This window comes from Oryctolagus cuniculus, chromosome 18, assembly GCF_964237555.1.
Source record: "Oryctolagus cuniculus chromosome 18, mOryCun1.1, whole genome shotgun sequence".
NCBI lineage: Eukaryota > Metazoa > Chordata > Mammalia > Lagomorpha > Leporidae > Oryctolagus > Oryctolagus cuniculus.
The window spans coordinates 51,943,669-51,970,750 of record NC_091449.1 but is presented as its reverse complement, the minus strand read 5'-3'; the positions used below and the strand labels follow the sequence as shown (position 1 = coordinate 51,970,750).

Below are 27,082 nucleotides of genomic sequence, written 5' to 3'. Positions count from 1 at the left end.
CGTAGAGGGTTAAAGCCCCAGCCTGCAGTGCCAGCATCCCATATGGGAGCCAGTTCAAGTCCTAGCTTCTCCACTTCTGATCCAGGTCCTTGCTAATGCGCCTGGAAAACAGTGGAAGATGGCTCAGGTCCTTGGGCCCCTGCACCCACATGGGAGACCTGGAAGAAGCTCCTGGCTTCAGGTTGGTCCAGCTCTTGACGTTGTGGCCATTTGGGGAGTGAACCAGCAGATACAAGACCTCTCTCTCTTTCTCTCCACCTCTCTAACTCTGCCTTTCAAATAAATAAAATCTTTAAAAAAAAAAAAATCAACAAGGGGGCAGGCAATTGGCCCAGTGGCTAAGGCACTGAGTAGGCACTGGAGTTGCCTAGCTTCAAGTCCTGGCTCTGCTCCCGACTCCACCTCCTGCTACTGCACCTTGGGAGGCAGCAGGTGATAGCCCAAGTACTTGGGTCCCTGCAACCCATATGGGAGACCTGGAGTTCCTGGCCCCTGGTTTCAGCCTGGCCAGCTCCAGATGTTGTGGGTATTTGGGGAGTAAATCAGCAGATGGGAGTGCTCTTTCTCTATCCCTCAATAAGTAAAATTTTTTTAAACAACTACACAGTTAGGAAAAGGATCACTAGGGAACACAACCAGCCCAACAGAAACACACACACACACACACACACACAGTCCTGAAAAAGAAACACAAGTGGCTAGCAAAGTTGTGTAGCTCACTGGTAATCACTGAGATGCCCTTTTAAACTGCACTAAGACATAATCACACGACAGGTAGGCAAACGCCAAAATGTCCAGTAAGCCCAGGATCTATATTACTGGTGGGAATGTAAACCGGTTCAGCCACCTGGGAGACACTCTGTCATCGCTTAACATGGCTCAGCATGTTGTGTGAGCAGCACATGTGGCTATGGCAAAGCAGGTAAGGCTCCACCTGCGATGCTGGCATCCCATATGGGTCCTGGTTTGAGTCCCAGCTGTTCCACTTCCGATCCAGTGCCCTGCTAATGGGCTGGGAAAAGCTGCAGAAGATGGCCCAAGCGCTTGGGCCCCTGCCACCCACATGGAGACCTGGATGAAGCTCCTGGCTCCTGCCTGGCTAAGCCCTGATGGTTGTGGCTGTCTGGGGAGTGGACCAGCAGACGGAAAACTGATGGCTAACTCTGACTTTCAAATAATAAACCTTAGAAGAACAAAGAGCAATACACAAGCACTGCTGTGTTAGGCAGGGGGGGAGGTGGCTGTCACTGCTCCATCAGTCGCACATTCCTGAGGCTAGGTTGTGTTGCATGTGCACACACACACACACACACACACACACACACACTGGCTCCCAAACAAGTTCTGTCCACAGCAAGGGTCCGCGTCAGGGGCCTGACCCCGGCTCCAGGCAACCAGCCGCTCGTCCTGGACAGACCTGGTAGCGCGCCTTCCATGACCGAGCCCTTGAAGACCTCCTGGGTGAACTCAGGCCTGTTGTCGTTCTGGTCCGTCACCGTGATCACGATCTCCATCGGGTCCTCAATGGCGTTCCCGTTAGACGACACGGCGTGAGAGAAGAGCTGCAGGAGCCAGTGGAAGGTTACTCGGGCCCCGGCGAGGATGAAGAGGCAGAGGATGGGCCTGGCCAGGGCAGTGTGGGATCCTCCGGCCTCTGCGACTTCTACTCTGAGACCTGGGCTGCTGCTTCAGTGAGATCCTGACCCCCTTCTGCTTCCCACCCCGAGGACCAGGGCATCAGGCCCAGAAGGGATAAAGCCATCCAGTCTGGAGTTGCCCCAGACCCCTCTGCACGTGCACCAACACGTTCCCTCCAGCCGCCCCAAACCCACACTGCCTGCTACCAAGTCCAGGAACTGGTTCTTCCCCCAGTGTCACCACTGCTCCTTTAAGCCAAGAGCAGGTTGATATCCTGGGTCTAAACTCACGCATGGTACGAGAGCACTGTCCCCCCCTTTCTCCTAAAAGGAAAACAATTCACAACTTCAAATTGTCCTGGGTGCCCCTGTCTCGTCTCCTTGGCAACAGATCGAGCCCCTCCCATGTCGGGGATCTGATCTGGGTTGACCTAGATTCTGGACGGAAGCCAACCCACTGTCAACCAAGCTCCTCGGAGGCACTCACCGTGTACTTGGCGATGTGTTCTCGGTCCAGAGGCTCCGTCACCTTCAGCCATCCCGTCTCCCTCTCGATGATGAAGACACCAACAGGCGGCGTGTCGGCTCCCTGGCCGGTGATGCTGTAGAAGACCTGGGTCTCCTTGTCCCTGTTGGACTTGATCTGAAGGCAGGAGCCAAAAGCAAACAGGGCCGCTGAGCAACGACACCCCTCCCCCGGTCAGGTCTCCTCCCCTTCTCTCCCCGGTGCTGCTCTGCTCGATTTCTCCCAAATAGAGAACTGCCCTCCTTACCTGGACCAGGTTTTTAGGAAATGGGCCTTTTTCATTTTCTGGGCAACTGATGGGAGGAATAACCCAGTCCCTCTTCTGTCTTCTGAGACCATGGTGGGAGTCGGGAAACGTGAGCACTTCCGTGCTGGCTCCAGGGGAAGACTCCTTCAAGGAAAGAGGAGGAACAAAAATGAGAATTCAGGAGCGACACTACAGGTCCGACGGCCCACCTCATCCAGGAGGCGTCATCTGGTCTCTCTAAGGCAGAGTGTGGCTTTCACTTAGTGACACCCTCTCTGATCAATGACCAGTGAGATACACATTCTCCAAAAAGAACGGGCAACACAAAACGCACGAACCCCTTGGCCGCGTAAGACCGTGTTCCCGCTTGACCCTTCGTGGTGTCTGGGGTCCAAGTCATTACCAAGCACACACAGACAGGTTGCAAGGCTTGATGAGAACTCACAAGTGAGCTCCAGCCTAAACAAGGCATCTGTCCATCTTCCAGCGACACGATGCAGTAGTGAGTTAATACCAGGGATGATGCAACTGCCAGAAGCTCGGGGTGGGGGGGGGGGGGTCCATTTTCTCTTTGTTTCCGTCTTTCCCAGGAATCCAGGGCCCCAGAGCAGAGTTGTCGGCCGTACTAGTAAGGGTGGGGAATGGATCCTACGAACCACCCTGCGGTTCACCTCACCGTGGCGCACCCACAGGGTTGCCACTGTTCTAAGGGAAGCTGTTGGGATGGAAACAATCTGATTGAAGGGTTTTCATGCACACGCAGGGAAACCTGGGCTGAAGAGGGAAGGAAAACCCAAGTCACTGGAGCACTTCAAAGTGCAGGAAAACAGCTTCCAAATCACTGGAGCGCTTCCAAGTGCAACGCGGTAACAGTCACGTTTGCAGAGCAAACCCCAGCTCCCACCCCACCCACGGCCATTTGCCAGGTGCGATTCAAGTCCTACTTCCTGGCTCTCAATGATTCCAGGTGTACTCGGTAGAGATGAGATGGGGCCCGAGGCACCCCAGAACCCTTCCCCAGTTCTGCCTGTCTGCATGTGTGCGTGCGTACGAGCACATGCGTGCACAGCGATGCACACGCCGTATGAGCAGATACACCCACAGCGATGCACACATGCAGGCGGGCAGGCACAACTGTGCACACCCACGGGCCCCTGTCCTCCCCACCCTGGTGCTCGTCTCCTAGAGAGGAGCCCAGCCAGCTAGATTCCTCACTGCCGAACCTGCTGGCTCGGGCCGAGTCCTCGCCGCTCCGCACCAGAGCTTCCTAACAGCTAAGGCAGGGATATTATTAGCACTTGCAAGCACCGAATGAGCCGCTGATACTGCACACCCAGCGCTGAGACTGGTGCCCACGGTGCAGGGAGTGACTCTCGGCACCGCCCGAAGCCCAGGGCCAGCCTGCAGGACAGGGCCGGCAGACAGGCATCACAGGATGGCCTCAGGACCGCAGAATATTATCAGGGAATGATCACAGGGCACAGTGAGCACTGTGCAGGCAACACCCAGCCAGAACCCCTTCAAGTGTGACGTGGAAGGGAACCACGCCCATGCTCACTGAACATGGAATTTTTTAAAAATATTTATTTATTTGTAAGAGTTACAGAGAGGCAGAGGCAGAGGGAGAAAGAGAGAGACATTGATCTTCCCTCTGCTGGTTCACACCCCAACAGCTGTAGCTGGGCCAATCTGAAGCCAGGAGCTTCTTCCAGGTCTCCCACATAGGTACAGGGACCCAGGGACTTGGGCCATTTTCCCCTGCTCTCCCAGGCATCTTAGCAGGGAGCTAGATGGGAAGAGGAGCAGCCGGGACTCGAACTGGCGCCCCTATGGGATGCCGGCACTGCAGGCGGCAGCTTTACCTGCTATGCCACAGTGCTGGCCCCTGAACATGGAATTGACCCCCAAAAAACCGGATCCCAGACCGAGAAGATGAACCCCCCCCCCCACTTCCCATGGTAAAGCAAGCTGCCATCCCTTCTCATTATATCTAGTCCAGTGTAAGCTGACTCCACAGGGTCCTCTGCACTACAAACCAAACCTGGAACGACCCACGATAGAGCCTGCCACCCACCACCAATACTCTTGCTTCCTTTCTTATCAAAAAGAAAACAACATAAGGGAGGGTGTTTAGCCCACGTCCCATATCAGAGCAGGGAGGTCCAGGTCCCAGCTCCGGGCCTGACTCCAGCCTCCTGCTAATGCGCACCCTGGAAGGCAGCAAGGGCTAACTCAGTTACTTGGGTCCCTGCCACCCAACAGGAAGCCCACACTGAAGTCTTGGCTCCAGTTCTGGATTGGCCCAGCCTTGGTTATTAAGACATTTGGGAAGCAGACCAGTGAACAGGAGATCTCTGTCTCTTTGCCTCTCAAATAAATAAGGATTCTCAAAAAAAAAAAAAAAAAGCTAATTAATCAAATTCTCTCCCACAGTTAGGTGTGCTAGATCTGATTGATGGGATATATGCAAAATTGTTCCTTAAGAATTCCATACAAGTCTCTGAAATGGCAGAGACAACTGAGGAGGACATTTTGTGCTTTCTCCCTTTCTCCTTATCATCTAGAATGAAAGCGTGATGACTGGAGCTCCAGCAGCCTTCTTGGATCATGTGGTATCCTTGAGAATGGAAACCATGCGCTGAAGATGGCGGAGCAGAAAAGACAGGAGCCACCCGGGCTGTTGATGACTGCACAGCCTGTATCAGCAGGGGTCACAACTCATCCTTGGACTTCCTTAACTTGAATGAAGAGTTATTTTGCATAAAGCACTGTAAGTTGGGGCTTTACATAAAATAAACTCTGAATCCAATCCTGATACAGCAGCCTTGGAAGTAGAGGCAAAGTTGGCAGAAGTGGGTGGGAAAAAAAAAAAAAAAAAAAAAAAACCAAGCTCAATTGTTGTGTGGTTGTGAGAGGCTTCTACACACAGATGCCCAGCCAGAATCCACAGACTGGGGCTGGCCGGGTGGTGCAGTGCATTAAGCCACCACTTAACCGGCTTGTCCCTTGTCGGAGTGTCAGTTGGAGTCCCCAGTCCTCAGCCTCGGAGCCAGCTGCCTGCCAATACACCTGTGAAGGTGGCAGAAGATGCCCGGCCCAGCCTCGGCCGTTACAGCCACCTGGGCAGTGAACTACTAGATGGAAGATCTCTCTCTCTCTCTCTAAGCTGCTTGGCCTTTCACATAAAGAAGTAAATCAAAAACAAGCAAACAAAAAAACCCCATCAGGCGGAACGTTCTCACCTGAATGATGGGGTGAATCGAAGGAGCCATGCGTCACGGAGCTTTGTTACTATGGTTCTACCAATAGCCTCATTGTTCTGGTCTTTCTAATTACACCAGGGGGAAAAACTGGATCAATCAGGGGGACAATTAAATTCCAAGAGTCTCAGAGAGAGAAACAGGAGCTGACTGTGCAGGCTTCCTTGCTCCGAGAGCCCAGCGGGAACTTCCCCCGGACATGATGGGAGGAAGCGCAGGGGGAGCAGCTGAGAACCGGCAAACGCACTTGGCTGCGGGCAACAACGCTCTCCAGAAACATCCTCGCCGAGAACCTAGGCGGACACGCGGCCGTCTGTTCGCGGCCGACCGTGTATCTGAAGACTGACGTGGCGGGGCCTCGGGTGTGGGGCAGACCTGGGGCCAGGCACCCAGATGCACGGCGAAGTCTCCTTTCGAAAGGAACCCTTCTTGAGCTCCAACATGACACAAGCAGAAAATTCCATCCAAGCACAAAATGATGAAAAATGTTGTGTGACACCAACTCCAGGCTGCGCCTGGGAGACTGATATGAGACGCAAGTTCTGCATCTCGACTTGGGTCTCACTGCCAAGCTATCTCGTTCTGTGTATGCGAATCTGGAATCTGAAACCCGAAACACTTCTGGTCCCAAGCATTTCAGAAGGACACCCAACCTGTAGCGCGGGGACCAGCAGGTAAAGCACAGCCCAGTGGGCCACAGCTTCCCACTGGTTCATCCCTCTCTCTACCAAGGCCCTCCCCACTGGAAAGGCAAAGAGAGGGCTGGGATTCAATGCCACACAGCAGCCGAGCCTTCACCCACCATTCAGTTCCATTCAATCCCCCAGTGCCAAAAACCCAGGCAGCATTAGGTCAGGTAGACCAGTAGTCCTGGACTGGGAGTCATTTTTGCCCCAAGAGGCGTTGGCCATGCCAGGAGCTGGTGGAGGCACTACTGATGCCTGACCACTGAGCCCAGGCATCCGCTCAGCATCCCACGGTGCCCAGGAGACGCCCTCAGGGTCGGGACAGCAGACTGGAAGCACTGTGAACTTCTGAGGCCACCCCCACCCTCCCAGCCCCCACCCCGACGTACATGGCGATGGTGGTGGTTGCGGTGCGGCCCCACGGCCTTCAGCGTGACCTTGGTGGAGAGCTTCCTGTAGCTGGAGTCCCAGGCGTGGACGTGGAAACTGGTTTCCGGCCTGTGCAGCTGCAGGGGCCGCTTCACGGTGATCACGCCGTCCGTGCCCACTTGGAAGCGAGAGTCGTCAGAGAAGTAGGCCGTCCTCGGTCGGCCTGTGCAGCCTTCGAAGTACACTGAGAAGCAGAGACCACAGCAATAGGAAAGCGGCCCACCCGGGCGCCCACGCTCCCCTCCCAAGCACACGGGCCAGCCAAGGCCTGGGGACAGAGCAAAGCCGTCGAGGAGTGGATACTGTCACCAGGCCCTTTTTCATTTCTGAAAAATGGGCTTCTTTTCATTCTATTTTCCCCTGAACCTTAAGACAATTATTTACTGGTTTATTTATTTGAAAGTAGAGGGGCTGAGAGACAGAGACCCCCATCCTCTGGTTCATTCCCCGAGATGCCTGCGAGAGCAGTGGCTGGGCCAGGCGCAAGCCAGGAGCCTGGAACTGAAGCACCTGGGCCAGCACCTGCTGCCCCCAGGCTGTGCATCGGCAGGAAGCTGCCAAGACTCAAAGCCAAGCACCGCGATGTGGCAGGCAGGTGTCCAAAGCAGTGTCTCCACCGCTTCGTCCAAGTGCCGACCCCTCTTCTTCCGTAACAACAAGCAGAGGGAGCTCTCCCTCATGAGAAGCCACCCACGAAATCCGCCCGTCAGGCTGTGTGTGCACCGCGCACGCTGAAGTCGACAGCTCAGACTGCAACACACAGCGGCAGAGAGCAGACAGCAGGGCTTCAGGGGAGACAGGCTGATCTGGCCCAACACCCCCAGCTCTGCCGCTCATTAGCTCTGGGGCCTTCGGCAAGGTACTGAATCTCTTTGTGCCTCAGTCTACCTATCTGGAGAATGAGGCCAACAACAGTAATTACCCACTAGGGTTATTTTAAGGTACATAAAGTAGCACCTGACACAAACAGACACAGTATTAAAGTGTGTTAAGTTAAGCAGAGGTTGCAGGGTGGTGTTTAGCCTCACAGTTAAGACGCCTACCTCTCACATCAGAACGCCTGGGTTCAGTTCCCAGCACCAGCTCCAACTCCAGCTGCCTAGTGCAGGCCCTGGGAGACACTGGCGATGGCTCACGTGGTTTAGTTCTGCCATGCATGTGGGAGAGCCAGATTAAATTCCCAGCCCCCAGCCTTGAAAGGTAGGCAGGCAGAGGTCTCCCATCTGCTGGCCTGCTCCCCAAATGCCTATAACAACAGAGGCCGAGAACTCAGTCTGGGTCTCCCATGGGAGTGGCAGGGACCCAATTTGTTGGAGCCACCTTCTTCTGTCTTCCAGGGTGCACAATAGCAGGGAACTGGAGTGGGAACTGGCACTGGGACTGATAAAGGACTGTGCGCGTCCCACGTGGCAGCATAACCTCTATGCCAGTTGCCCACCCACTCCGAGTGTTCTTCCATGAGAATCCCTCTATTCGGGCCCACTGTGCCTATGTCTTCACCAGGACAAGTTTCTTCCAGGGCACCCTGAAGCCCCCCACCCCACCCGGGGGGGGGGGGGGCCTCCTGGGCTGCTGTTTTCATTTCTGCCACCAGGGGTCAACCTTGCACACATTTTCTGGTGCTGAGCTCTGCACTTGCCCTGGGAAATTCAGACCACTTTGGGGGTGAGAGGGTAGATGTCAGGATTGATGTCCATTTCGAAAATGAGACTGAGTCTCAGAGGGGTTAAGAAACTGGCCTGACATGGGGTAACTAGTAAATGGCAGAGCTCAGAGCCAGCCCTTGAGGGAAGCCAGGCTGTCTCCCCAAGGTAACCCTCTTAGACCTAGGGCGAGGACCTCTGAGAAGCAGCAGTAATGGGGTGGAGGGAGCTGTAGCACCCTGAAAGCTGCCTTCCCTGCGCAGATACCAGGCGGTGGCCCTGGTCCCCGGGAGCTCAGGACTGAGCCACGCAACCTGGAATTTACCGCCCTTGCTGGGACCCCTTCGCCTGCTTTCCTGCTCTTCTGTCTTGGGCTGATGAGGCCCTGAGACCCAGCCCAAGATCTGTGAAGGCCCCTGCTGGTTAAGGGAGGGTTATGCCTCCAAACGTGAGTCCCAAGGATGGCGTCCCAAGGATGGCGGAGGGAGGAGATCAGCCGCGCCCCCTGACCGACAAACCAGAAGTGAAGCAGCTGGGTACAGCCCTGTCCTCACCCCTGGGGGCTGGCCTCGCAACTCACTTCCCAAACTTGAGAGGGTCAGGGGAGGTGAGCTGGCGGCAGCTGTAATCAACTCAGAGATGTTGGAGACAAGAAAAATGGACTGGGTGCAGCCTGGGGCTGGATCACAAACCCCTCCCAGCCGTGTTCCTGCGGGGCAGCCTTAGGCAAACTGCCTACCCTCTCTGGGCTTCTGCTGTTTTTCTGTAGTGACCTGAAGGTGACTGCAGTGAGCTGAAGTGACCACCGCTAGCCAAGCCCTGTGGGTGCCAACACACTGTGAGCTCAAGAGCAACGCGCCAGGAGGGGAAGGGGAGGAGGGGGATGGGGAGGAGGAGGAAGAGGAGGAAGGTGGTCTCAGCATGTAAGTAGGTAAGAAGGCAGGACTTGCTAAGTGAACAGATGAACCAGAAAATCTCAAGGCAGGCAGCTGCCCCCTCTCCCTCCCTCCCTCCCTCCCCACTCCCCCTCTCCCCCTCCCCTCTCTGTAACTCTGCCTTTCAAATGAATAAATACATCTTAAAATTTAAAAGAGGGTTAGACCTCACCCTTCCTCCAAAACAGGAACCCCCTTTCTAAGGAGCAAAACAAGATACTTGTCAAACAACCCTCCAGCAGGCATTGTGGGGGCACCAGAGCTGCCCTGAATTCCTTTGCCTGGCAGCCCAGTCCAGGAGGGGTGGGGGTTGAGAGGAGCATGACACAGCTTGCCAGGGGTGGTGGCCACTCACCCGCTTAGTGTGTCCTGTGCCCAGGGACGGCGGCCCAGCCCCACCCTTTCAGAAGTGACAGTGCCAGGAGCCCCAACCGGAATGTCCAGGTGCTCATTAAGACCCATTACCTTTCCCTGCGGCCAAAATTACAGCAAGAGCACAGTGGTGACACCAGAGGGCCAGGCCGCGGGGACCGGGCAAGGGGTGTTAGTGGACACTTCCTGAATACATTCCGTTTGCTGGCTCACCCCCCCCCCCCATGCCCTCAAGGGCAGGGGCAGGGGCTGGGCCAGGCCCAATTCAGAAGCCAGGATTCCCATCTGGGTCTCTCCCATCACCGCTGCCTGCTGCCTCCTATGGGGCAGTTCAGCAGGAAGCTGGAATCAGGAGCCAGAGCCAGGAACCCAGACACTCCCACTGGGACGCAGGCTCCCCATTACTGTTCGCCAACCACTTGATTAGTATCTTAGACACATGTAGGATACTGACCAGGCTCTACTTTAAGCACTTTGCAAATATGAACTCATTTAACCCCAGAACTCTATGGGTCAGTGCTCTCAGTGTCCTTTTACAGATAGGGAAACCGAGGCAGCTGGTGGTAAGTGGCAGAGCCGGGATTTGAGTCCAGGCAATACCAGAGTTTGGATGCCTGCACGAGGTCCCTGCACCCAGCTCTTTGTGTCCAAGTTTCTCATGGAGTCCCTGCCCTGCCCCCACCCTTTCTTTGGGCCACTTCACCCCTGAAAGGGCTCTGCACCCCTCAAATGCAAAATGGGGCCACTTAGTAAGAACAAAGAGAGAGCCCAGAACAAGGTGGGAGGCAGCTGTGGCTTTTTTTAAATCCAGGTATTACAGCGCCTCTTACAATTAGAATGAATTATCTTTTTAAATGACAAAACTGTGGAGTCACTTTTTTTTTTTTAAAGATCTACCCACCTATGTGAAAGACAGAGTTACACAGGGACAGGGGGACACAGAGATGTTTCCATCCACTGGTTCACTCTCCAAATGGCCACAATAGCCAGGGCTGAGCCAGGCAGAAGCCAGGAGTCTCTCTTCCAGGTGGCAGGGAGTCTCTCCTGCCCACCCTGGCCCCTCTCTGTACTGTGAGTCAGGGGGAGACGCCCACCCTGGCCCCTCTCTGTACTGTGAGTCAGGGGGAGACAGGGCAGACTCCCTGCCTCTGTGTACTTTCAGAAGATGCTGGGACTTCAGGCCAGGCAGGGGCCCCCTTGAGCTGTCTCTGAGCACAGACTTGAAAGCAGGGCCCCACCCACACCACTCACAAAGGGGTACATTCTGGGCAGCCTCCCCCTCCTCGGGACCCCGCACCTCGCTCATACCAGAGAACACTGTACTCAGCTGTACTGCAGGAACCTTGAACTTGAGGGCACAGCCTCAGAAGATCAGAGAACCTTCTAAGACTCCTGGGGGTGACACCACCATTGTGTACCCCAAACCAAGAGCTGCGGCTGCTGACTGAAATACAGAAGATTAAAGACAGGCAGCTGAAGTGCGTGGATGAATGGAATCATGGAGCAGCCAGCCCCGCTCCACTCCTAGGCCGGGCGGGAGGGCTTCCTACCGCCGGTTAGCAGTGCTGCTTCTAACTCCCATCACGGATAACCGCTGCCGGAAATCGGCTCTCAAGCTCATTTTTTGTTTTGTTTGTTTGTTTTTTAATTTTATTTATTTGAGAGGTAGAGTCACAGAGAGAGGAAGAATGAGAGATCTTCCATCCACTGCTTCACTCCCCAAATGGCCCCAACAGCCGGAGCTGAGCTGACCTAAAGCCAGGAATCAGGAGCTCCCTTTGCATCTCCCATACGGGTGCAGGGGCCCAAGGACTTGGGCCATCAATCTCTCTCTCTCTCTCTCTCTCTCTCTCTCTCTCTCTCTCTCTCTCTCTCTCTCTCAAGGTCTTTGCTAAGCCACACAGCTGTGGTGCAACAGAGGCGGGGTCTGATACCAGGAAACCTGTTGGGATGTGACCACCAGCCAGCCATCCCCTAGTGCTGAGGAATAGGGACCAGGAACTTAGTTCAGCCCAAAGGACGCAGCGGTCGGAGAGCGAGTGGAAGGGGAGGAACAGCAAAGCCATCCCCCTCTCTCCACAGACAAACCCTGGGCCGTGGAACCCAGTTCCAGACCTCAGAGAAATGAAGATATTTGGACAGCCACACACAGGCCAAGGCTCAGAATGCCAGATTCGAGAATGGTGTGCCTTGTGTCACCACTTTGCTGAGGCTGACGTAAGCTCCCCTGCCCGCAACACCTCTCAGGGGCAGATCAGCACCACCCCCACATGAGCCCACAATGTGGCTCCCCTGGGATCCCTGGACGGAAGTGCACGTGCCTGGAACATGTGGGGCTCTCCCGGCCTCCCCCAAACCTCCCAACCCAGAACAAGGTCACTGACTCACTGTCACCCGCAGTCAGAAGTCCACAGGGGACGGGGGACGCCGCCTGTGCACACAGCAAGGGGCAAAGTCTCCCTCCACACTTCCACCCCACAGGCAGGTGCAGCGGGTGCACAGCGCGGTACAGGAAGATTCACCCAGGCCCCTTTCCTTTCCCTTCACCTCCCAGGGTGGCGAGCAAGGCAAAGGGGGCACCCGTTACCCGAGCTGTTCCCTTCGTGTTGAGGTCACCCATGTTGATTGGGCCAAGGGGGTAGAGTCCTTGCCCTCCCCCCACACGCACGCACACCGTGTTTTCGCTTGGGTGAAATGTCTTCTTGTGTAACAGCAAACACAACGGATGTCCATCAGAGCCAGCCCCGGGGAATACTTCCTAGGTGGCGCTTTCGCAGTAGGTTGACCTCATCTGTGTGGATGAGGTCAAAGTCGGATCCAAATCCCAGCTTCGCTCCTTAGATGCCACCTTAGGCAAGTTCCTGCACTCTGCCTTGGGCCCAGTTTCCCTGTTCTGTAAGCCCTCCCTGAGGGGCTGCTTTAAGAATTCTTTCTTCAACATGCAATCACCTAATGGGGCGGGCATTTAGCCGAGGGGTTAGGGCTCCCTTGTCCCACATCCGAGCCCCTGGGTACAATCTCTGGCTGTCCCACTCGTGCACACCCTGGGAGGGAAATCCCAAGTAGGTTGCTGGTTTCAAGCAAGCTTTGGCTTGGCACAGCCTCTGGCCATGAGAAGCACTTGGCCAGTGAACCAGTTGGATAGCAGACTGCTCAAGCTCGCTCTCTTGAGCTTTCAAATAAATAGATAAAAATTTAGGCGGTGCCGCGGCTCACTAGGCTAATCCTCCGCCTGCGGCGCTGGCACACCGGGTTCTAGTCCTGGTCGGGGCACCGGATTCCGTCCCGGTTGCCCTTCTTCCAGGCCAGCTATCTGCTGTGGCCCGGGAGTGCAGTGGAGGATGGCCCAAGTCCTTGGGCCCTGCACCCATATGGGAGACCAGGAGAAGCACCTGGCTCCTGGCTTCGGATCAGCGCAGTGCACCGGTCGCAGCGGCCATTGGGGAGTGAACCAGCGGCAAAGGAAGACCTTTCTCTCTGTCTCTCTCACTGTCCACTCTCTGTCCACTCTCTCACTGTCCACACATTTACTGCAGTGAACAAAGCAAGGTCCATGCCCTCAGGGCCTTCTGTTCCAGGGGAAATGAGTGTCAGCAGTGAGAAGTCCAACAGGGCAAGACCAGCAGGGCAGGGGAGCCCAGAGCTTTTGGCGGGAGTCTGGGGTGAGACCACTGAATACAGGGTCTCCAGGGAAGGCCTAGGAAGGGGCATGGGGGAGACTGCCCAGAGCCAGCACGCACCTAGAGAAAGGGACTGAGTCCCAGGACCGTGTGACAGTGAGGGGAGGACCGTGCCAGCGTCCGGCCAGCAGTGTACAGCAGGTCACACCCTTCCTGTGGCATCCAAGCCACGCCAGCATCAGGGTCCCGAACAGGCCTTGGTCTAGCACTACCTCCCGCTCACACAACCCAGGAGGGTCTCAGGGTCCCTGGTCTTTGTGGACAGCAAGATCAGAGAACTACTCAGTCTGAAATCAGCTCCTTGTCAGGCTCCAACCGGGCAGTTCTGAAAAGCGAGCGCCCAGTTCAATCTCAACCTTCGGGCTGTGTGGCCCTGCAGGAGCTGGGCTGTGTGGCCCTGCAGGGATTAGGTTTAGGGCACTGCAGGGACTGGGCTGTGTGGCCCTGCAGGAGCTGGGCTGGGGAGGCTGGGGCTGCTGCCTTGCTCAGTCTGACAGGGAGGGCTTGCTTCCTGGGTTTTAGAGTGGACGGTAGCTGGCAAGGAACCCATCTCAATTTGTTCTAAGAGGGTAGTGAGGGGACAGACAGGCATTTGGTACAATGGTTAGGATGCCATTGAGAACTATCTATGTCCATTATCTCATATCGGAAAGCCTCATTTGAATCCCTCCAGATTCCAGGATTCTAGGATTCCTGCTTAAGTACCTGGCTGGGAGGTGCTCGGGTCTCTGCCACCCATGTAGCAGCCCTGAATTGAGTTCCCAGAACTTAGCTTTGGTCCTGGCCCAGTCCCCACTATTGCGGGCATTGGGGAGTGAACCAGAGAATGAAAGTGCTCCCTCTCACTCCACCCACCTCTTTCTCCCTGCTTTCAAAAATACAAGTAAATGAAAATAAATCAGGCTGGCGTCGCGGCACAGCAGGTTAAGCTACCACTTGAGAACCCTGCATCCCAGGTCAGAGGTCAGAGTGCCACTCCTGGCACCTCTACTTTTGATCCAGCTTCCTGCTAATGCACCTGGGAAGCAGCAGACATTGGATGGAGGACTTGAGCCCTTGCCACCCGCGTGGGAGACCAGGATGGAGTTCCTGGCCTCTGGCTTCAGCCTGGTCCAACCCACATTGTTATAGCCACCTGAGGAGTGAGACAACCTGTCTCCCTTTTCTCAGTCACTCTCCCTTTCAAATAAATAAACTTAAAAAAAAAAAAAAGTAAAAAATAGGGACTGGCTCCTTGGCATCGGCATCCCATATGGGTGCTGGTTCAATTCCTGGGTGCTCCTCTTCCAGTCCAGCTTTCTGCTGTGGCCTGGGGAAACAATAAAAGATGGCCCAAGTCCTTGGGTCCCCACACCCACATGGGAGAAGCTCCTGGCTCCTGGTTTCAGATCGGCCCAGCTCCGGCTGTTTTGGCCATTTGAGGAGTAAACTAGCAAATGGAAGACCTCTCTCTCTCTCTCTCTCTCTCTGTCTCTCTCTCTCTCTCCCTCTGCCTTTCAAATAAAAATATTAAAAATATATATGAAACAAGAATTGGGTATGGCAGGAAGAAGCACTGAACCCCATTCCAACAGGGAGCCGAGACAACACTGGGGCTCCTGCCCAGGGAAGGGAAGCGTGGGGACTTGATTGCTCACAGGGAAGTCACGGGGAAGAGCTGTGCTCACTTTTCTCAAAAAATAAAGAGAACAGGGCCAGCGCTGACGCCCACTCTGGCTGCGGGCTGGAAGCTGCTCGCGCCCATGGCGGCGGCCCAGGAGCATTCCTGCAGCCAGGTTGGGCAAGAACAGGACGGCCTGTTTATCGATGGAAAGACTCAGAAGCAGCGCCTGCCGCTCTTCCCTTCTGTAGCATTCCCCGAGGCCAGGGAGGGTCTCACGTGTGGATTCCAAAGCAGTGGATGCCCTCCTCTTCTGCCCCCAGGAGGGGGCAGCTGCCAGGCCCACTGCAAGCGTGAGGCCCCTCTGGGTCTGAGATGCCCACGTCCGCCACAAAGCACAGGGACCAACAGGCCTGCAGACGCAGCCCCCTGCCAGTGGCCGCCAGCATGACATGCACGCCTCTGGGGGCTTTGTAAAAGCTCCCAGGCCTGGGCCCTGCCCAGACTGGTACAGCCCAGGGTAAAGGTGTATTTTAAGCTCTCAGGGCCCAGTGCTATGGTATAACTGGTAAAGCTGCTGCCTGTGATGTCCGCACCCCACAAGGGTACAAGTTTGAGTCCCAGCTCCTCCACTTCCAAACCCAGTCCCTGCTAATGTGCCTGGGAAAGCAGTAGAAGATGGCCCAAGCGCTTGGGACCCAGCCACCCACGTGGGAGACCAGAAGAAGTTCCTGCCTTCGGCCTGGCCCAGCCCCAGCCGTTGCAGCCATTTGGGGAGTGAACGAACGGATAGAAGACCTCTCTCTCTCTCTCTCTCTCTCGATATAACTTCTCTCTCACACTGTAACTCCAACTTTCAAACAAACAAATAAATAAATCTTAAAAAAAAAAAAAAAAAAAAAAAAAAAACTTCAGCAGGAGCTTGCAGCACCCAGCACGGCAAAGGTAACCATGAAGACTGTCCTTAGGAGGGGCAAGAGACAAAGCATTTTACAAAGCACAAGGGACAGTATTACTCAGTTAAGGGCAGAGATGCCATGTGACTGCTCAGGTCACACAGCAAGGAGTGGCAGAGAGGAAATTAAAGGTCTGGCTGACCCTCCAGACTTCGACCTGGCCCAGCCCCGGCTGCTGCAGCCATCTGGGGAGTGAACCAGCACATAGATCTCTGTCTCTTCTTTCCTCTCTATCTCTGCCTTTTAAATAAATAAATCTTTTTTAAAAATACACAGAAAGAAAACAATAGGAGTAAATTAACGAAGTAGGACGAGTCCCAGAGGATGGGAGAGTGTCTACGCTGGAAGGCAGACAGCCGGATCCACAGCCTGATTGGCTGCAAAGACCACACCTCGGGGCCCGCGTCCGGAGCAGCAGTTAAGGCACGGCCTGGGCTTGGGGTGCACAGAGGGAACTCTCTGGATTAGAGTCCCAGCTCTCTTTACAATCCCACTTCTTGCTGACGCACATCCTGGGAGGCAACAGGTGATGGCTCAAGTAACTGCGTCCATACAACCTACATGGGAGACCAGGATGGAGTTCCAGGCTCCCGGCTTTGCCTGCCTCAGCTCTGGCTGTTTCAAGCATTTGTGGAGCAAACCATTGAATGAAAGATATCTTCCCCTCTCCCTTTTGAATAAATAAACAAATAAAATTTTTAAAAAAAGGAACACAAGCCAAAAGCACGTATCAACACAGGGGCCGCGCTCCTAAGCAGCAGCAAACGCAGAGTCCGTAGCCACTGGCTGTGAAAACACAGGAAAAGCTGTCGTGGAATTCGGACACTGAGTCATCTGGTAACTCGGGAACGAGATCTGGAATGAACGCGAGGCTCGCGAATGCGGGTGGTGCTGGAGAAGCTGGGACCCTCTGTCTCTGACCTTTGAAAGAAAACTCCTCAAACAGCCCCCCAAAGAGCAGCTGAACGCCAGCGCTGCAGAAGCAGGCACTTCCCACAGGCCGCAGGTCACATGCGGCCGCAGATGACTCTACAACAAGTGCACGCTTGTCCGACCGCGCTGACGGGAGCGGGCATTCTCTGTGCTACTGGATGCCAGCATCATTTTTCTTTATCCAGAACAAGGAAGCATTGATATGAAAGGCAATTGCTTCCAAGGGCATTTGCTGAATCCACGCCTGAGAAGGTAAGGGCCCCGCCCCTCCGCTCAGCCTCCAGAGAGATCCACGCTGCAGCCCTCTGGGGACCACAGAAAAGCAGAACTATCCCAGACGGCGGTGCTCACGCCAAGGAGACCGAGAAAAGGAAATGAGGAAATGACCCGAGGAAGGCCAGCCCACAGGTGCCAGACGCAGCCACAGGCCACCTGGCTGTTACCCAGAGCTGTGGTCACAAAAGGAACTGTGGCATGGCTCCCAGCAGTGGTTCTCAAACTCTTTGTTTTCCTGGTTGCTCCTGCAAACAAGTCCATGGGCCATTTTCTGGCCTCTTTCATTTCCCAATGTGATCAGCTCATATCAGAGTGCCCGAGATGCAGTCCCACCATCCAGCTTCCCGCTAATGTGCCTGGGAGACCTGCATGCAGTTCCAGGCTCCTGGCTGTGGCCTGGCCTGGTCTCTTTCAAATAAATAAACTTTTTTCTTTTTTTCTTTTTTTTTCTTTTTTTTTTGACAGGCAGAGTGGATAGTGAGAGAGAGAGACAGAGAGAAAGGTCTTCCTTTTTTTGCCGTTGGTTCACCCTCCAATGGCCGCCACGGCTGGCGCACTGCGGCCGGCATACCACGCTGGTCCGAAACCAGGAGCCAGGTGCTTCTCCTGGTCTCCCTTTGGGGTGCAGGGCCCAAGTACTTGGGCCATCCTCCACTGCCTTCCTGGGCCACAGCAGAGAGCTAGCCTGGAAGAGGGGCAACCGGGACAGAATCCGGTGCCCTGACCGGGACTAGAACCCGGTGTGCCGGCGCCACAAGGCGGAGGATTAGCCTAGTGAGCCGCAGCGCCAGCCTCAAATAAATAAACTTTTAAAACAGAAAGAAATACCATGAGAAGGGGCAGGTGTATAGGCTGGTGGTTAAGATGCCCAGGTCCCACAACAGAATACCTGGCTCAGCCCTCTGCTCTGGCTCCTGACCCCAGCTTCCTGCTAATGCAGACCCTGGGAGGCAGAGGGGATGACTCAAGTAATTGGGTTCCTGCCACCCACGAGGGGGACTTGGACTGAGTCCTCCCACTCCTAGCTTCAGCCCCAGTCCTGGCCACTGGACAACTGCGGAGAGAACCAGAGTGAAAGTACATGCTCTCTCTAAATAAATAAATAAATTTTAAAAATGCTGGCAACCATAAACAAAAGAGAAAGCTCTGTAGGCAGCCCTGTGGAATGAACATCAAGGCATAGGAGGCGCTTGACAAAGCTCCCGGGAGAGCCTCCCGGAGAGGCAAGCCGACTCTAGTGCTAGGCACGTCTGGATTCCATGCACAAGTGTCTTCATCATACGCCTTCTTCCGTGTTCTTTTGGAGGGCCCCCTGCATGCATGGATTTCAGATTTTTTTTTTTTTTTTTTTTTTGCACCAAAATAAGCTTATCTTTTCATTCCATCATCCACCGGCTTGTTTCAGTGCTCTTACTGTTAGGCAATAAAAGCCAGGTGCAAGGCAGTGCTATTTTCTGTGTGACAAGAGAGAGAGGTCAGAGTACACATCCGGGGGCTGGCGCCGTGCGTGACACAGGTTAAGGTGCCACCTATGACACCATGCTGGTTCACACCCCAGATACTCCACTTCCAATCCAGCTCCCTGCTAATGTGCCTGGGAAGGCAGCAGAGGATGGCCCAAGTGCTTGCTGGGAGACCTGCATGCAGTTTCAGGCTCCTGGCTTCTGCATGGAAGTTGTAGCCATTTTGGGAGTGAACTGTGGGTAGAGATCTCTGCCTCTCCTTCTCTGTCACTATGTCTTTCAAATAAATAAAAATAAATTTAAAAAAAAAATGCTCACATGAGCTGATACTTGCATTCAGAACTTTAAGAGCAGCTAACTAGTGAGGTTAAAGGATTGGGTGGCCGGGTGCTCTTACTGGGTGTACTTTTTAACCACTTTTTTTCCCAACCATACAAACATGCTTCTCACTCATTAAAAAAAAAGGGGGGGGGGATCATATGTGAAGTGCTAAGGTTTATGGGGATTTTATTGTGAAAGCAAACACTCAGAGGACTTGGGGGAGTCACAGGCCAATCAGCAGGTACCTCGTACCCAGCGCCAGGGGACCAAGACCCTTCTGAGAATTCCATGGGTGGGATCCAAAGGAGTGGTGGGAAAGAAGCATGACCCACACGTGACGGGAAAAGGAAGGGCTGCAGCAGGGGGCACTGCGGTCAGCTGGTGCAGCAGGGGGCATGCTGGATGCCGAGTCAAGTGACCAGCTCTCTCGGGAGCACAGCCGGGAAGCCCCGGGCACGCTCTCGGGGCTGCTTTTCCCCTCTGGAATGCGCAGGGGCTGACGTGGGGCTCAAAGGCCTTCTTGGCTGTCATGGAAGTGGGCACCACTCTCCCGAGGCCATTCTGCCCTTGGTCACAGGCTCCAGTCCTTTCCTCTGGGGTGGGCATTCGGCTTAGTGGATAAGATGTCGATTGCAGCACGTGCGCCCTAAATGAGAGCAGCTGCGTTGGAGTCTGAGCTCCACTCCTTTTCCCACTAGATATGCACCCTGGGATGGGCCAGACCCCTGGGAGACCTGGGTTTTATTCCTGGCTCCCAGCTTCAGCCCGGCCCAGCCCTGGCTCTTCTGGGCATTTGGGGGAATGAACCAGTGGACAGATCTATGTGTATCTGATTCTTTGCCTCTCAAATAAAATAAAAGTAAAAATAAAATGAGAAGCCTTTTCTTCAGGCTGTATCATGGATGGACTCACACAGGTACATGTGGGCAGACAGACAAGGGTGGCGCCACAGGCTCTGTTACCACAGGAAAAGGCAGAAACAGCAACCTCAGACTGGCTAAACAAGAGACCGGCATCCAGAAAGCAGCAGCTGTTTTAGAGTCAAGAGGGGCTGGTCTTGTGGCGAAAGGGGTTAAGGGGCCACCTGTGACGCTGGCATCCCACAGGGGGTCCAGTTCAAGTCCCAGCTGCTCTAATTCCAATCCAGCTCCCTCCTAATATGCCTGGGAAAGTACACAACTTGGGAAGATGGCCCAAGTCTCTGGGCCCCCATACCCACATGGGAGACCCAGATGGAGCTCCTGGCTCCTGGCTTCGGCCTGGCTAGCCCTGGCTGTTTTGGCCATTTGGGGAGTGAACCAGCTGATGGAAGATATCTCTCTCTCCTCTCCCTTTCTCTCTCTGTAACTCTGACTTTCAAATAGATAAAAATAAAAATCTTTTAAAAAATCCGGTCACTGAACACCCAAACCAGTTTCACGGGCCAGGGGTGGATCAAAGTCAGGGTCCCTCCTGTCTTGAATGCCACAGTCCCTCTCCCTGGGTGCACAGGGTAAGCAGGACCTGGTATCCTTTATTTTTAATATTTGTGGCTTTAGCCATTACGCCACAACGCCAGCCCTGCAACTGCAGATTTAACGGACAACCAACGCCATGGGAGGTTCCTTCCAAACCCCCCACCGCCAAGACAGCGGCGCCAGCAGGTGCGGGACGCCGCCCACACACGGCGCTGCGGGGCTGTGCGGTTTTGTCGCACGGCTGCAGGCCGCGGCACTAAATGAAGGAGCCTCGCTTGAAGAGGGCCCTTGACCCGCGGAAGGTGTCCAGAGGCACGGGGCCAGGAAGGGGAGCTGCCCTGTGGAGTGACACCGCCCAGGGAGAGGACACTGTTCCCGAGATTGCCGGGGAGGGCGGGGCCCGCCTCGCCAGAGGGCAGGAGAAGGCCATCGGGGTGTAGCCGTGGCACAGACGACCCCAGAAGGGAACTGCTGATGCTCTGAGCTGACCCCAGGCAGGCCGAGGCTGCCAGGCCCCGCAACGCCCCTCTCTCTCAAAATCAGTATTACCACAGACGCCGTGAGTGCTGGCGCGCAGCTTCCTCTTCCTCAAGTGCGAGCAGAGGTGCTGGGCCCTGTTGTGGGGTGGCCAGGAAAACGCTGCCGCTGTTATATAACAGATGGTGGTGGTCTCGGGCGGAACCTGACGCCCCTCGCCGCTGAGGCGGGGCCCCAGGTGGGAGTGCGGGCGACCACCGCAAGGCCTTCTGGGTAGGCTGGCATCCCATCGGAGCCTGCCCGTCGGAGCCTGGCTCTGGCCTGAGTCCACCGCAAGGCCTTCTGGGAAGGCTGGCATCCCGTCGGAGCCTGGCTCTGGCCTGGGTCCACCGCAAGGCCTTCTGGGTAGGCTGGCATCCCATTAGAGCCTGGCTCTGGCCTGGGTCCACCGCAAGGCCTTCTGGGTAGGCTGGCATCCCATCAGAGCCTGGCTCTGGCCTGGGTCCACCGCAAGGCCTTCTGGGTAGGCTGGCATCCCGTCGGAGCCTGGCTCTGGCCTGGGTCCAACCCCTCAGGATCAGCTCCCTCCGCCTCTGGGTGCGGCCGTCCCTGCCTATTGGGGGGAGGAGGGCTCGGAGCCACAGGGCGCTCGGACCTGAGGAAAGCCATCCCTCCCTGCGGGCTTTGATGTAGTTTTGACACCGAGGGGAGCCACCTCCGCCCACACCAGCCAAGCCCTCTCCGGGCCACTTGGAAATAGCTCTGTGGCCATGAAAGGAAGTCTCCTGGGTCGCGCTTCTGCTTTGCCTGGCCCACTCCCTAAGGCCTTGAGCCAAAGCTTTGGGGAAGGAGTGAGCCCCTGGAATTGTGGGGACAGCTGTGGGCATCTGGGGGCGGGGGCGGGGCGCTGCACAGCCTTGGACAGCCTCACAAAGGCACCTGGGACCCCAGGAGAGGATCCCTGGATGGGAGGCAGACTCGCGGGGTGAAGGCGGGCGGCTGGGCACAATGGCTGTTTGTTTCCAGGGCTGCTCCTCCCACCTCAGCCCCCAGGCACCTGCGGATGAGTAACTGCAGTCCCTGTGCCTGTGTGTTCTGGGCACCATAAACAGGAATCTCCAGAGCACAGGCGGGGGTGGGGCCAGGCTGGGCAACACGGTGGGGGGGGGGGGCGGAGGGCACGGACAATGGCACTCCCCAGTTCATCTCCGTTTATCTAACTGACTTGAAAGACAGACGCAATCTCCCAGCCACTGGCTCACTCTGCAAACGCCTGCATTGTCTGGGACTGGGCCAGGCCAAACCCAGGAGGCCAGAACTAGATCCGAATCTCACACGTGGGTGCCGGGGTTCTCACTAGAGCCATCACGGCTGTAGGAAAATGGAATGGGGAGCCAGGACTCAAACCTAGGGACCCCGAGAAGGGGTGTGGGAGGCCCCCAGCAGCAGCATGTCAACAGCTGTGCTGAGCACCTGCCATTGGCTCAACTCTTGAGGCTTGTTTCAGCTGTTGCAGTAGCCTCCGTAGTAGCCTTCCTAAGTCTCAGCAAAGTCATTACAGCCTCTGGTGGACCCAGGGACCCTGTTAGAACCACAGTCAGACCATGGGGGGCCCCTTCTGCACCCGGAGCCCTCCAGCATCCCCTGACCTCTCCCAGAATAAAAGCTGAATTCAGTCCCAGCCACCTGTGACTTGGTCACCGACTACTCTCACGCCGCTTCCTCTGCCCCAGCCAACGTCTGCATCAGTTCCCAAGTCCACGTTGTGTTGCTTTCCCTGCTGCCCAGGACGCTCTGCCATGGATGGTCTGGTGGGCCCGTCCTTCCCATATTCCCCCCAGTCAGCTAAAACAGTATCTGCTCTAAGGTCACCTGCACGCAGGTCCACCTCGTTCAATTATTTTATTTTTAAAGACAGAGCTTTTCCAGCCACCTGTTGCCGCCCACAGTGCACATTAGCAGGAAGCTGGAGTAGCAGGTGGGACTCCATCCCGGGATGCATGGGAGGCTGGCATTCCCATCTGCAGCTTAACCCATTGCCAGAGTGGTCATCAAGGCGCAGCAGCGGGTTAAGCAGCTGCTGGCCCATGAGCACTGCTTCCCTGGTTCGAGTTGTGTTCCAGCTGCTCCACTTCTGATCCAGCTCCCTGCTAATGTGCCTGGGAAAGCAGCAGAGGATGGAAGACAAGGAGGGGGTTCCGGGCTCTTGGTTTTGTTCTGCTTATTGTGGCCATTTGAGGAGTAAACCAGCAGATAGCAGATCTCTCTCTGCCTCTCTGTCTGTAACTGCCTTTCAAATAAATACTTTGTTTCTTACGGTTTTATTTATTTGAGAAGCAGAGTTATAGACAGAGAGGGAGAGACAGAAAGAAAGGTCTTCCATCTGCTGGTTCACTCCCTAAATGGCCGCAGTGGTCAGAGCTGGACCGATCTGAAGCCACGAGCCTGGAGCTTCTTCTGGTCTCCACGTGGTTGCAGAGGCCCAAGCACTTGGTCCATCTTCTACTGCTTTCCCAGGCCATAAGCAGTGAACTGGATCAGAACAGCAGCCAGGACAGGAACCGACGCCCATTTGGGATGCCAGTGCCGCAGGTTGAGGCTTAGCCTACTATGCCACAGCGAGCTGGCCCCAAATAAATAAATTTTAAAAAAGAAAGGCTTGGGGCCAGCACTGTGGCATGGCAAGTAAAGCCGCCGCCTGCAGTGCCGGCATCCCATATGGGTGCCAGTTCGAGTCCAGCTGCTCCACTTCCAATCCAGCTCTCTGCTATGGCCTGGGAAAGCAGTGAAAGATGGCCCAAGTCTTTGGACCTCTCGCACCTGTGGGGGAGACCCGGAAGCAGCTCCTGGATCATGGCTTTGGATTGGCCCAACTCCGGCTGTTGTGGCCGTTTGGGGAGTGAACCAGTAGATGGAAGACCTCTCTCTGCCTCTGCCTCTCTGTTACTCTGCCTTTCAAGTAAATAAATAAAACCTTAAAAAAACCAAAGCTCCCACGGTGCCCAGCACTCACTCCTTCCTCCCCCACTGCACTTGCTGCTCCACAGCAGGCACCACCTGTTTTTGTACCTGCAGCTCGGGCACAGTGGGATCAGCCCCACCGGAAGAGGGGCAGGGAGGCCCCAGAGCTGAGGGTGCACAGCCTGGCGTGTTGAGTCTTTGCAAGCCGGTGGGGACTGCATCTCTGCATCTCATCCTAATGAGTCCATGCCGGGGCTACCTGGGAGGGATCAGTTACCAAGCCCGTGAGAAGCACACACAGAACCTAAGTGAACCTTCACAGCCTCCCTGGGAGGGAGGTCCTGTGGTCTCCCCATTCCACAGGAGCATCCACTGAGACCTGCAGAGTTGGGTGGGCATTGCGGTGCAGTGGATTAGGGCACGGCTGGGGATGCTACATCCCACAGTGGAGTGACAGTGCCGGTCCAGCTATTTCGCTTCCACTCCAGCTTCTTGCAAATGCATCCTGGGAGGCAGCAATGATGGTTCAAGTGCCTGGGTCCTTACCATCCACGTGGGAGACCTGGATGGAGTTCCTGGCTCCCGGCTTTGGCCTGGCCCAGCCCCAACTGTTGTGGGATTTGGGGAGTGAACCAGCAGATAGAAGAGCTCTCTGTCACTCTATCTAGTAGACAGAAAATAAAATTTTAAAAACATTTAAAAAAAAAAAACCCACAAGAGAAGTGATTTGCTCAAGATCACACAGCTAGGGGACGGGCAGAGCTGGGAACTGAAGTCCACCTCCTGACCTTGCCTCTCCCTGGCCCTGCATCTATTCTGTGTGAGGAGCCACCCCCTGCTTCTCTCTGCCCTTTCATTCCCACACAGTCACCAGATGGGAGCCACTGGGCCCAGCATTAAATCCCACAGGGCAGGGGGGTGTGGAGGTGCTGATGAGGCAGGAGGCCCTGGGGGTATTTCGACAGCAAGAACATGTGGGCTCCCCTGGCCCTGGCAAAACCTGAAAGGCCACTTGGCCACTCCCAAAGGCCCTACTTTGCTTAGATGAGAGCTCCACCTTGGGGCGCTCAGTCCCAGAGCCTCTGCCGCCCTCTGACGTCTTCCCACCCCGATGCACTCGTGGAAAACCATGCATTAACTGAACCCTGGACAGGGGCTGCCTCCGTAAATACCTCCCCTTCTCATGCCCACTGCGCTGCTTCTGCTGACGGGGCAGGACTTGGGACCGGTCAGGTTGCGCTTTCTCTTTTAAGCACCCTTTTAAGCCATTAGCCCTGGCTCATCTGGAAAGCCTGCCCTGCCTGCCTTTTGATTACACAATCCATCAAACTCAGTGCCGTGTCCATTTTCTCCCACAGGTGGGGACCCTACAGCTCCCAGAGTCCCGCGTGCTGATGGGAAGGCTGCCTCGGAGGTTTTGCACGGAGCCCGTACCACCCCAGGACCACTGCTCAGGACCAACCTCCACTCACCCGATGGGAAATGCTTTCTCTCCCTTGGTATTAAAAAAAAAAAAAAAAAGCTAAGATATAATTCTAACACAAAATTCACTGATTCATGGGGCCAGTGCTGTGGCGCAGCGGGTTAATGCCCTGGCCTGAAGCGCCGGCATCCCATATGGGCACCGGTTCGAGTCCTGGCTGCTCTACTTCCGATCCAGCTCTCTGCTACGGCCTGGGATGGCAGTGGAAGATGGCCCAAGTCCTTGGGCCCCTGCACCCACATGGGAGACCTGGAAGAAGCTCCTGGCTCCTGGCTTCAGATTGGCGCAGCTCAGGCTGTTGCGGCCATCTGGGGAGTGAACCATCAGATGGAAGACCTCTCTCTCTCTGCCTCTCCCCTTTCTGTGTAACTCTGACTTTCAAATAAATAAATTTTTAAAAAATAAAATAAATAAAATTCACTGATCCAAAGTATACAATATCTGTGGGTTTTGGTACGGGCCTTGGATTACACAACCACCAGCACTTTCCAATCCTCAAGCCCTTCTATCACCCCAAAAAGAAACCCTGCGCCCATTCACAGCCGGGCCCAAGCCGCCCTTCCCCTGGCAGCCGTCTGCTTTGTCTGCACGGCCTCGCCTGCCAGGACAGCCACATAAACGTGGTCGCATGGTCTGGCTTCCACCACGTGGCCTACTGACTTCCACCGCACCCGGGCTGTAGCGTGGGTCAGGACTCCTCCCCTTTACACGGCCAAATACTACTCCACATTTGTCAACCCGCTGACCAGCTGGGGAACACTTGGGCTGCTGCTATTTTTTGGCGACTATGCTGCTGTGAGTGCCCATGGTCAGGTCTTCCTGTGGCGCCCTGACTTCAGTTACCCGGGATCCACACCTCGGAGAGGGGTTACACCACCAGGTTTCCACGGCACAGGCACTTACACTCGGACCCGCGGTGTATGAGTGCGTGCCTGATCCACTTCCTCCACAGCCTTGCCAATACTTGTTATTTTCTTTTTCTTTTTTTTTTTTTCTTGAAATTACAGCCATCCTGGCGAGTGTAAAGTGGTTTCCTGCTGTGGTTTTGCACACCATCTTTCAAGGAAACAGACTTCTGCAGAACACCAGGCCGGAGGAACACGGCGCTGAAGGCAACCCTGGCTACAGCCTGCGGCGCTGGTGCTGATCAACAGAAATAGCAGCAGCAGCTAACACCAGCAATGGCGGCCCAGGCCAGACTCCTCATCTTCACGACGACTGTACAAGGCAAGTACTGCTATGGTCTCCACTGGAGGGATAGCCAAACTGAGGCGCACAGGGGCCAAGTAACTTGCCTGTGACCCAGAAGTTCCTGGACTGTGAGCCCAGGCAGCCTGGCCCCAGAGCTCACGGATGGTTTTCTGGCCTGGGAAGTCTGGTGTGAAAGCCTCGGGGTAAGGCAGGAAGAACAATGCCAAGGCGCCCGATGGTCAGCCTAGGTGGGCCCAAGGTGACTCCTGTCTTCCGTCTCTGCACCTGCTGATGGCTCAGCCCTGTGTGCAGCAGCACTGTTCCCATCGCAGGGGCGGTACCAGGCGGCAACTGGAAGGCCAGACACACCTGCTTCGGGGTTCCAGTTCCACCACTCAGACCTCGATTGAGTTAAGTCACTTCTCCACTCTGAGCCTCAGTGGGTGTAACAGCAACATCTAACTGCTAGGACTGTCGTGAGGGTTAAAGGAGACCTGCATGACCCACAGAGGCAGGCACAAACTCCACAAAGCCAGTGGGATTTTAATC

The 27,082-nt window shown here is 55.4% G+C and overlaps 1 protein-coding gene across 1 annotated transcript in view; it reads right to left on the bottom strand.

Annotated features, from left to right (window-relative positions):
- Positions 1 to 27,082, bottom strand: part of CDH1 (cadherin 1) — a 67,569-nt gene that overhangs the window by 13,758 nt on the left and 26,729 nt on the right. The window contains exons 3-6 of the mRNA XM_002711639.5: positions 6,746 to 6,969; positions 2,411 to 2,554; positions 2,125 to 2,280; positions 1,418 to 1,562 (exon numbers count right to left, since the gene is read on the bottom strand). Of these exons, the coding sequence (XP_002711685.1) occupies positions 1,418 to 1,562; positions 2,125 to 2,280; positions 2,411 to 2,554; positions 6,746 to 6,969 (669 nt within the window). The remainder of the gene's footprint in view (positions 1 to 1,417; positions 1,563 to 2,124; positions 2,281 to 2,410; positions 2,555 to 6,745; positions 6,970 to 27,082) is intronic.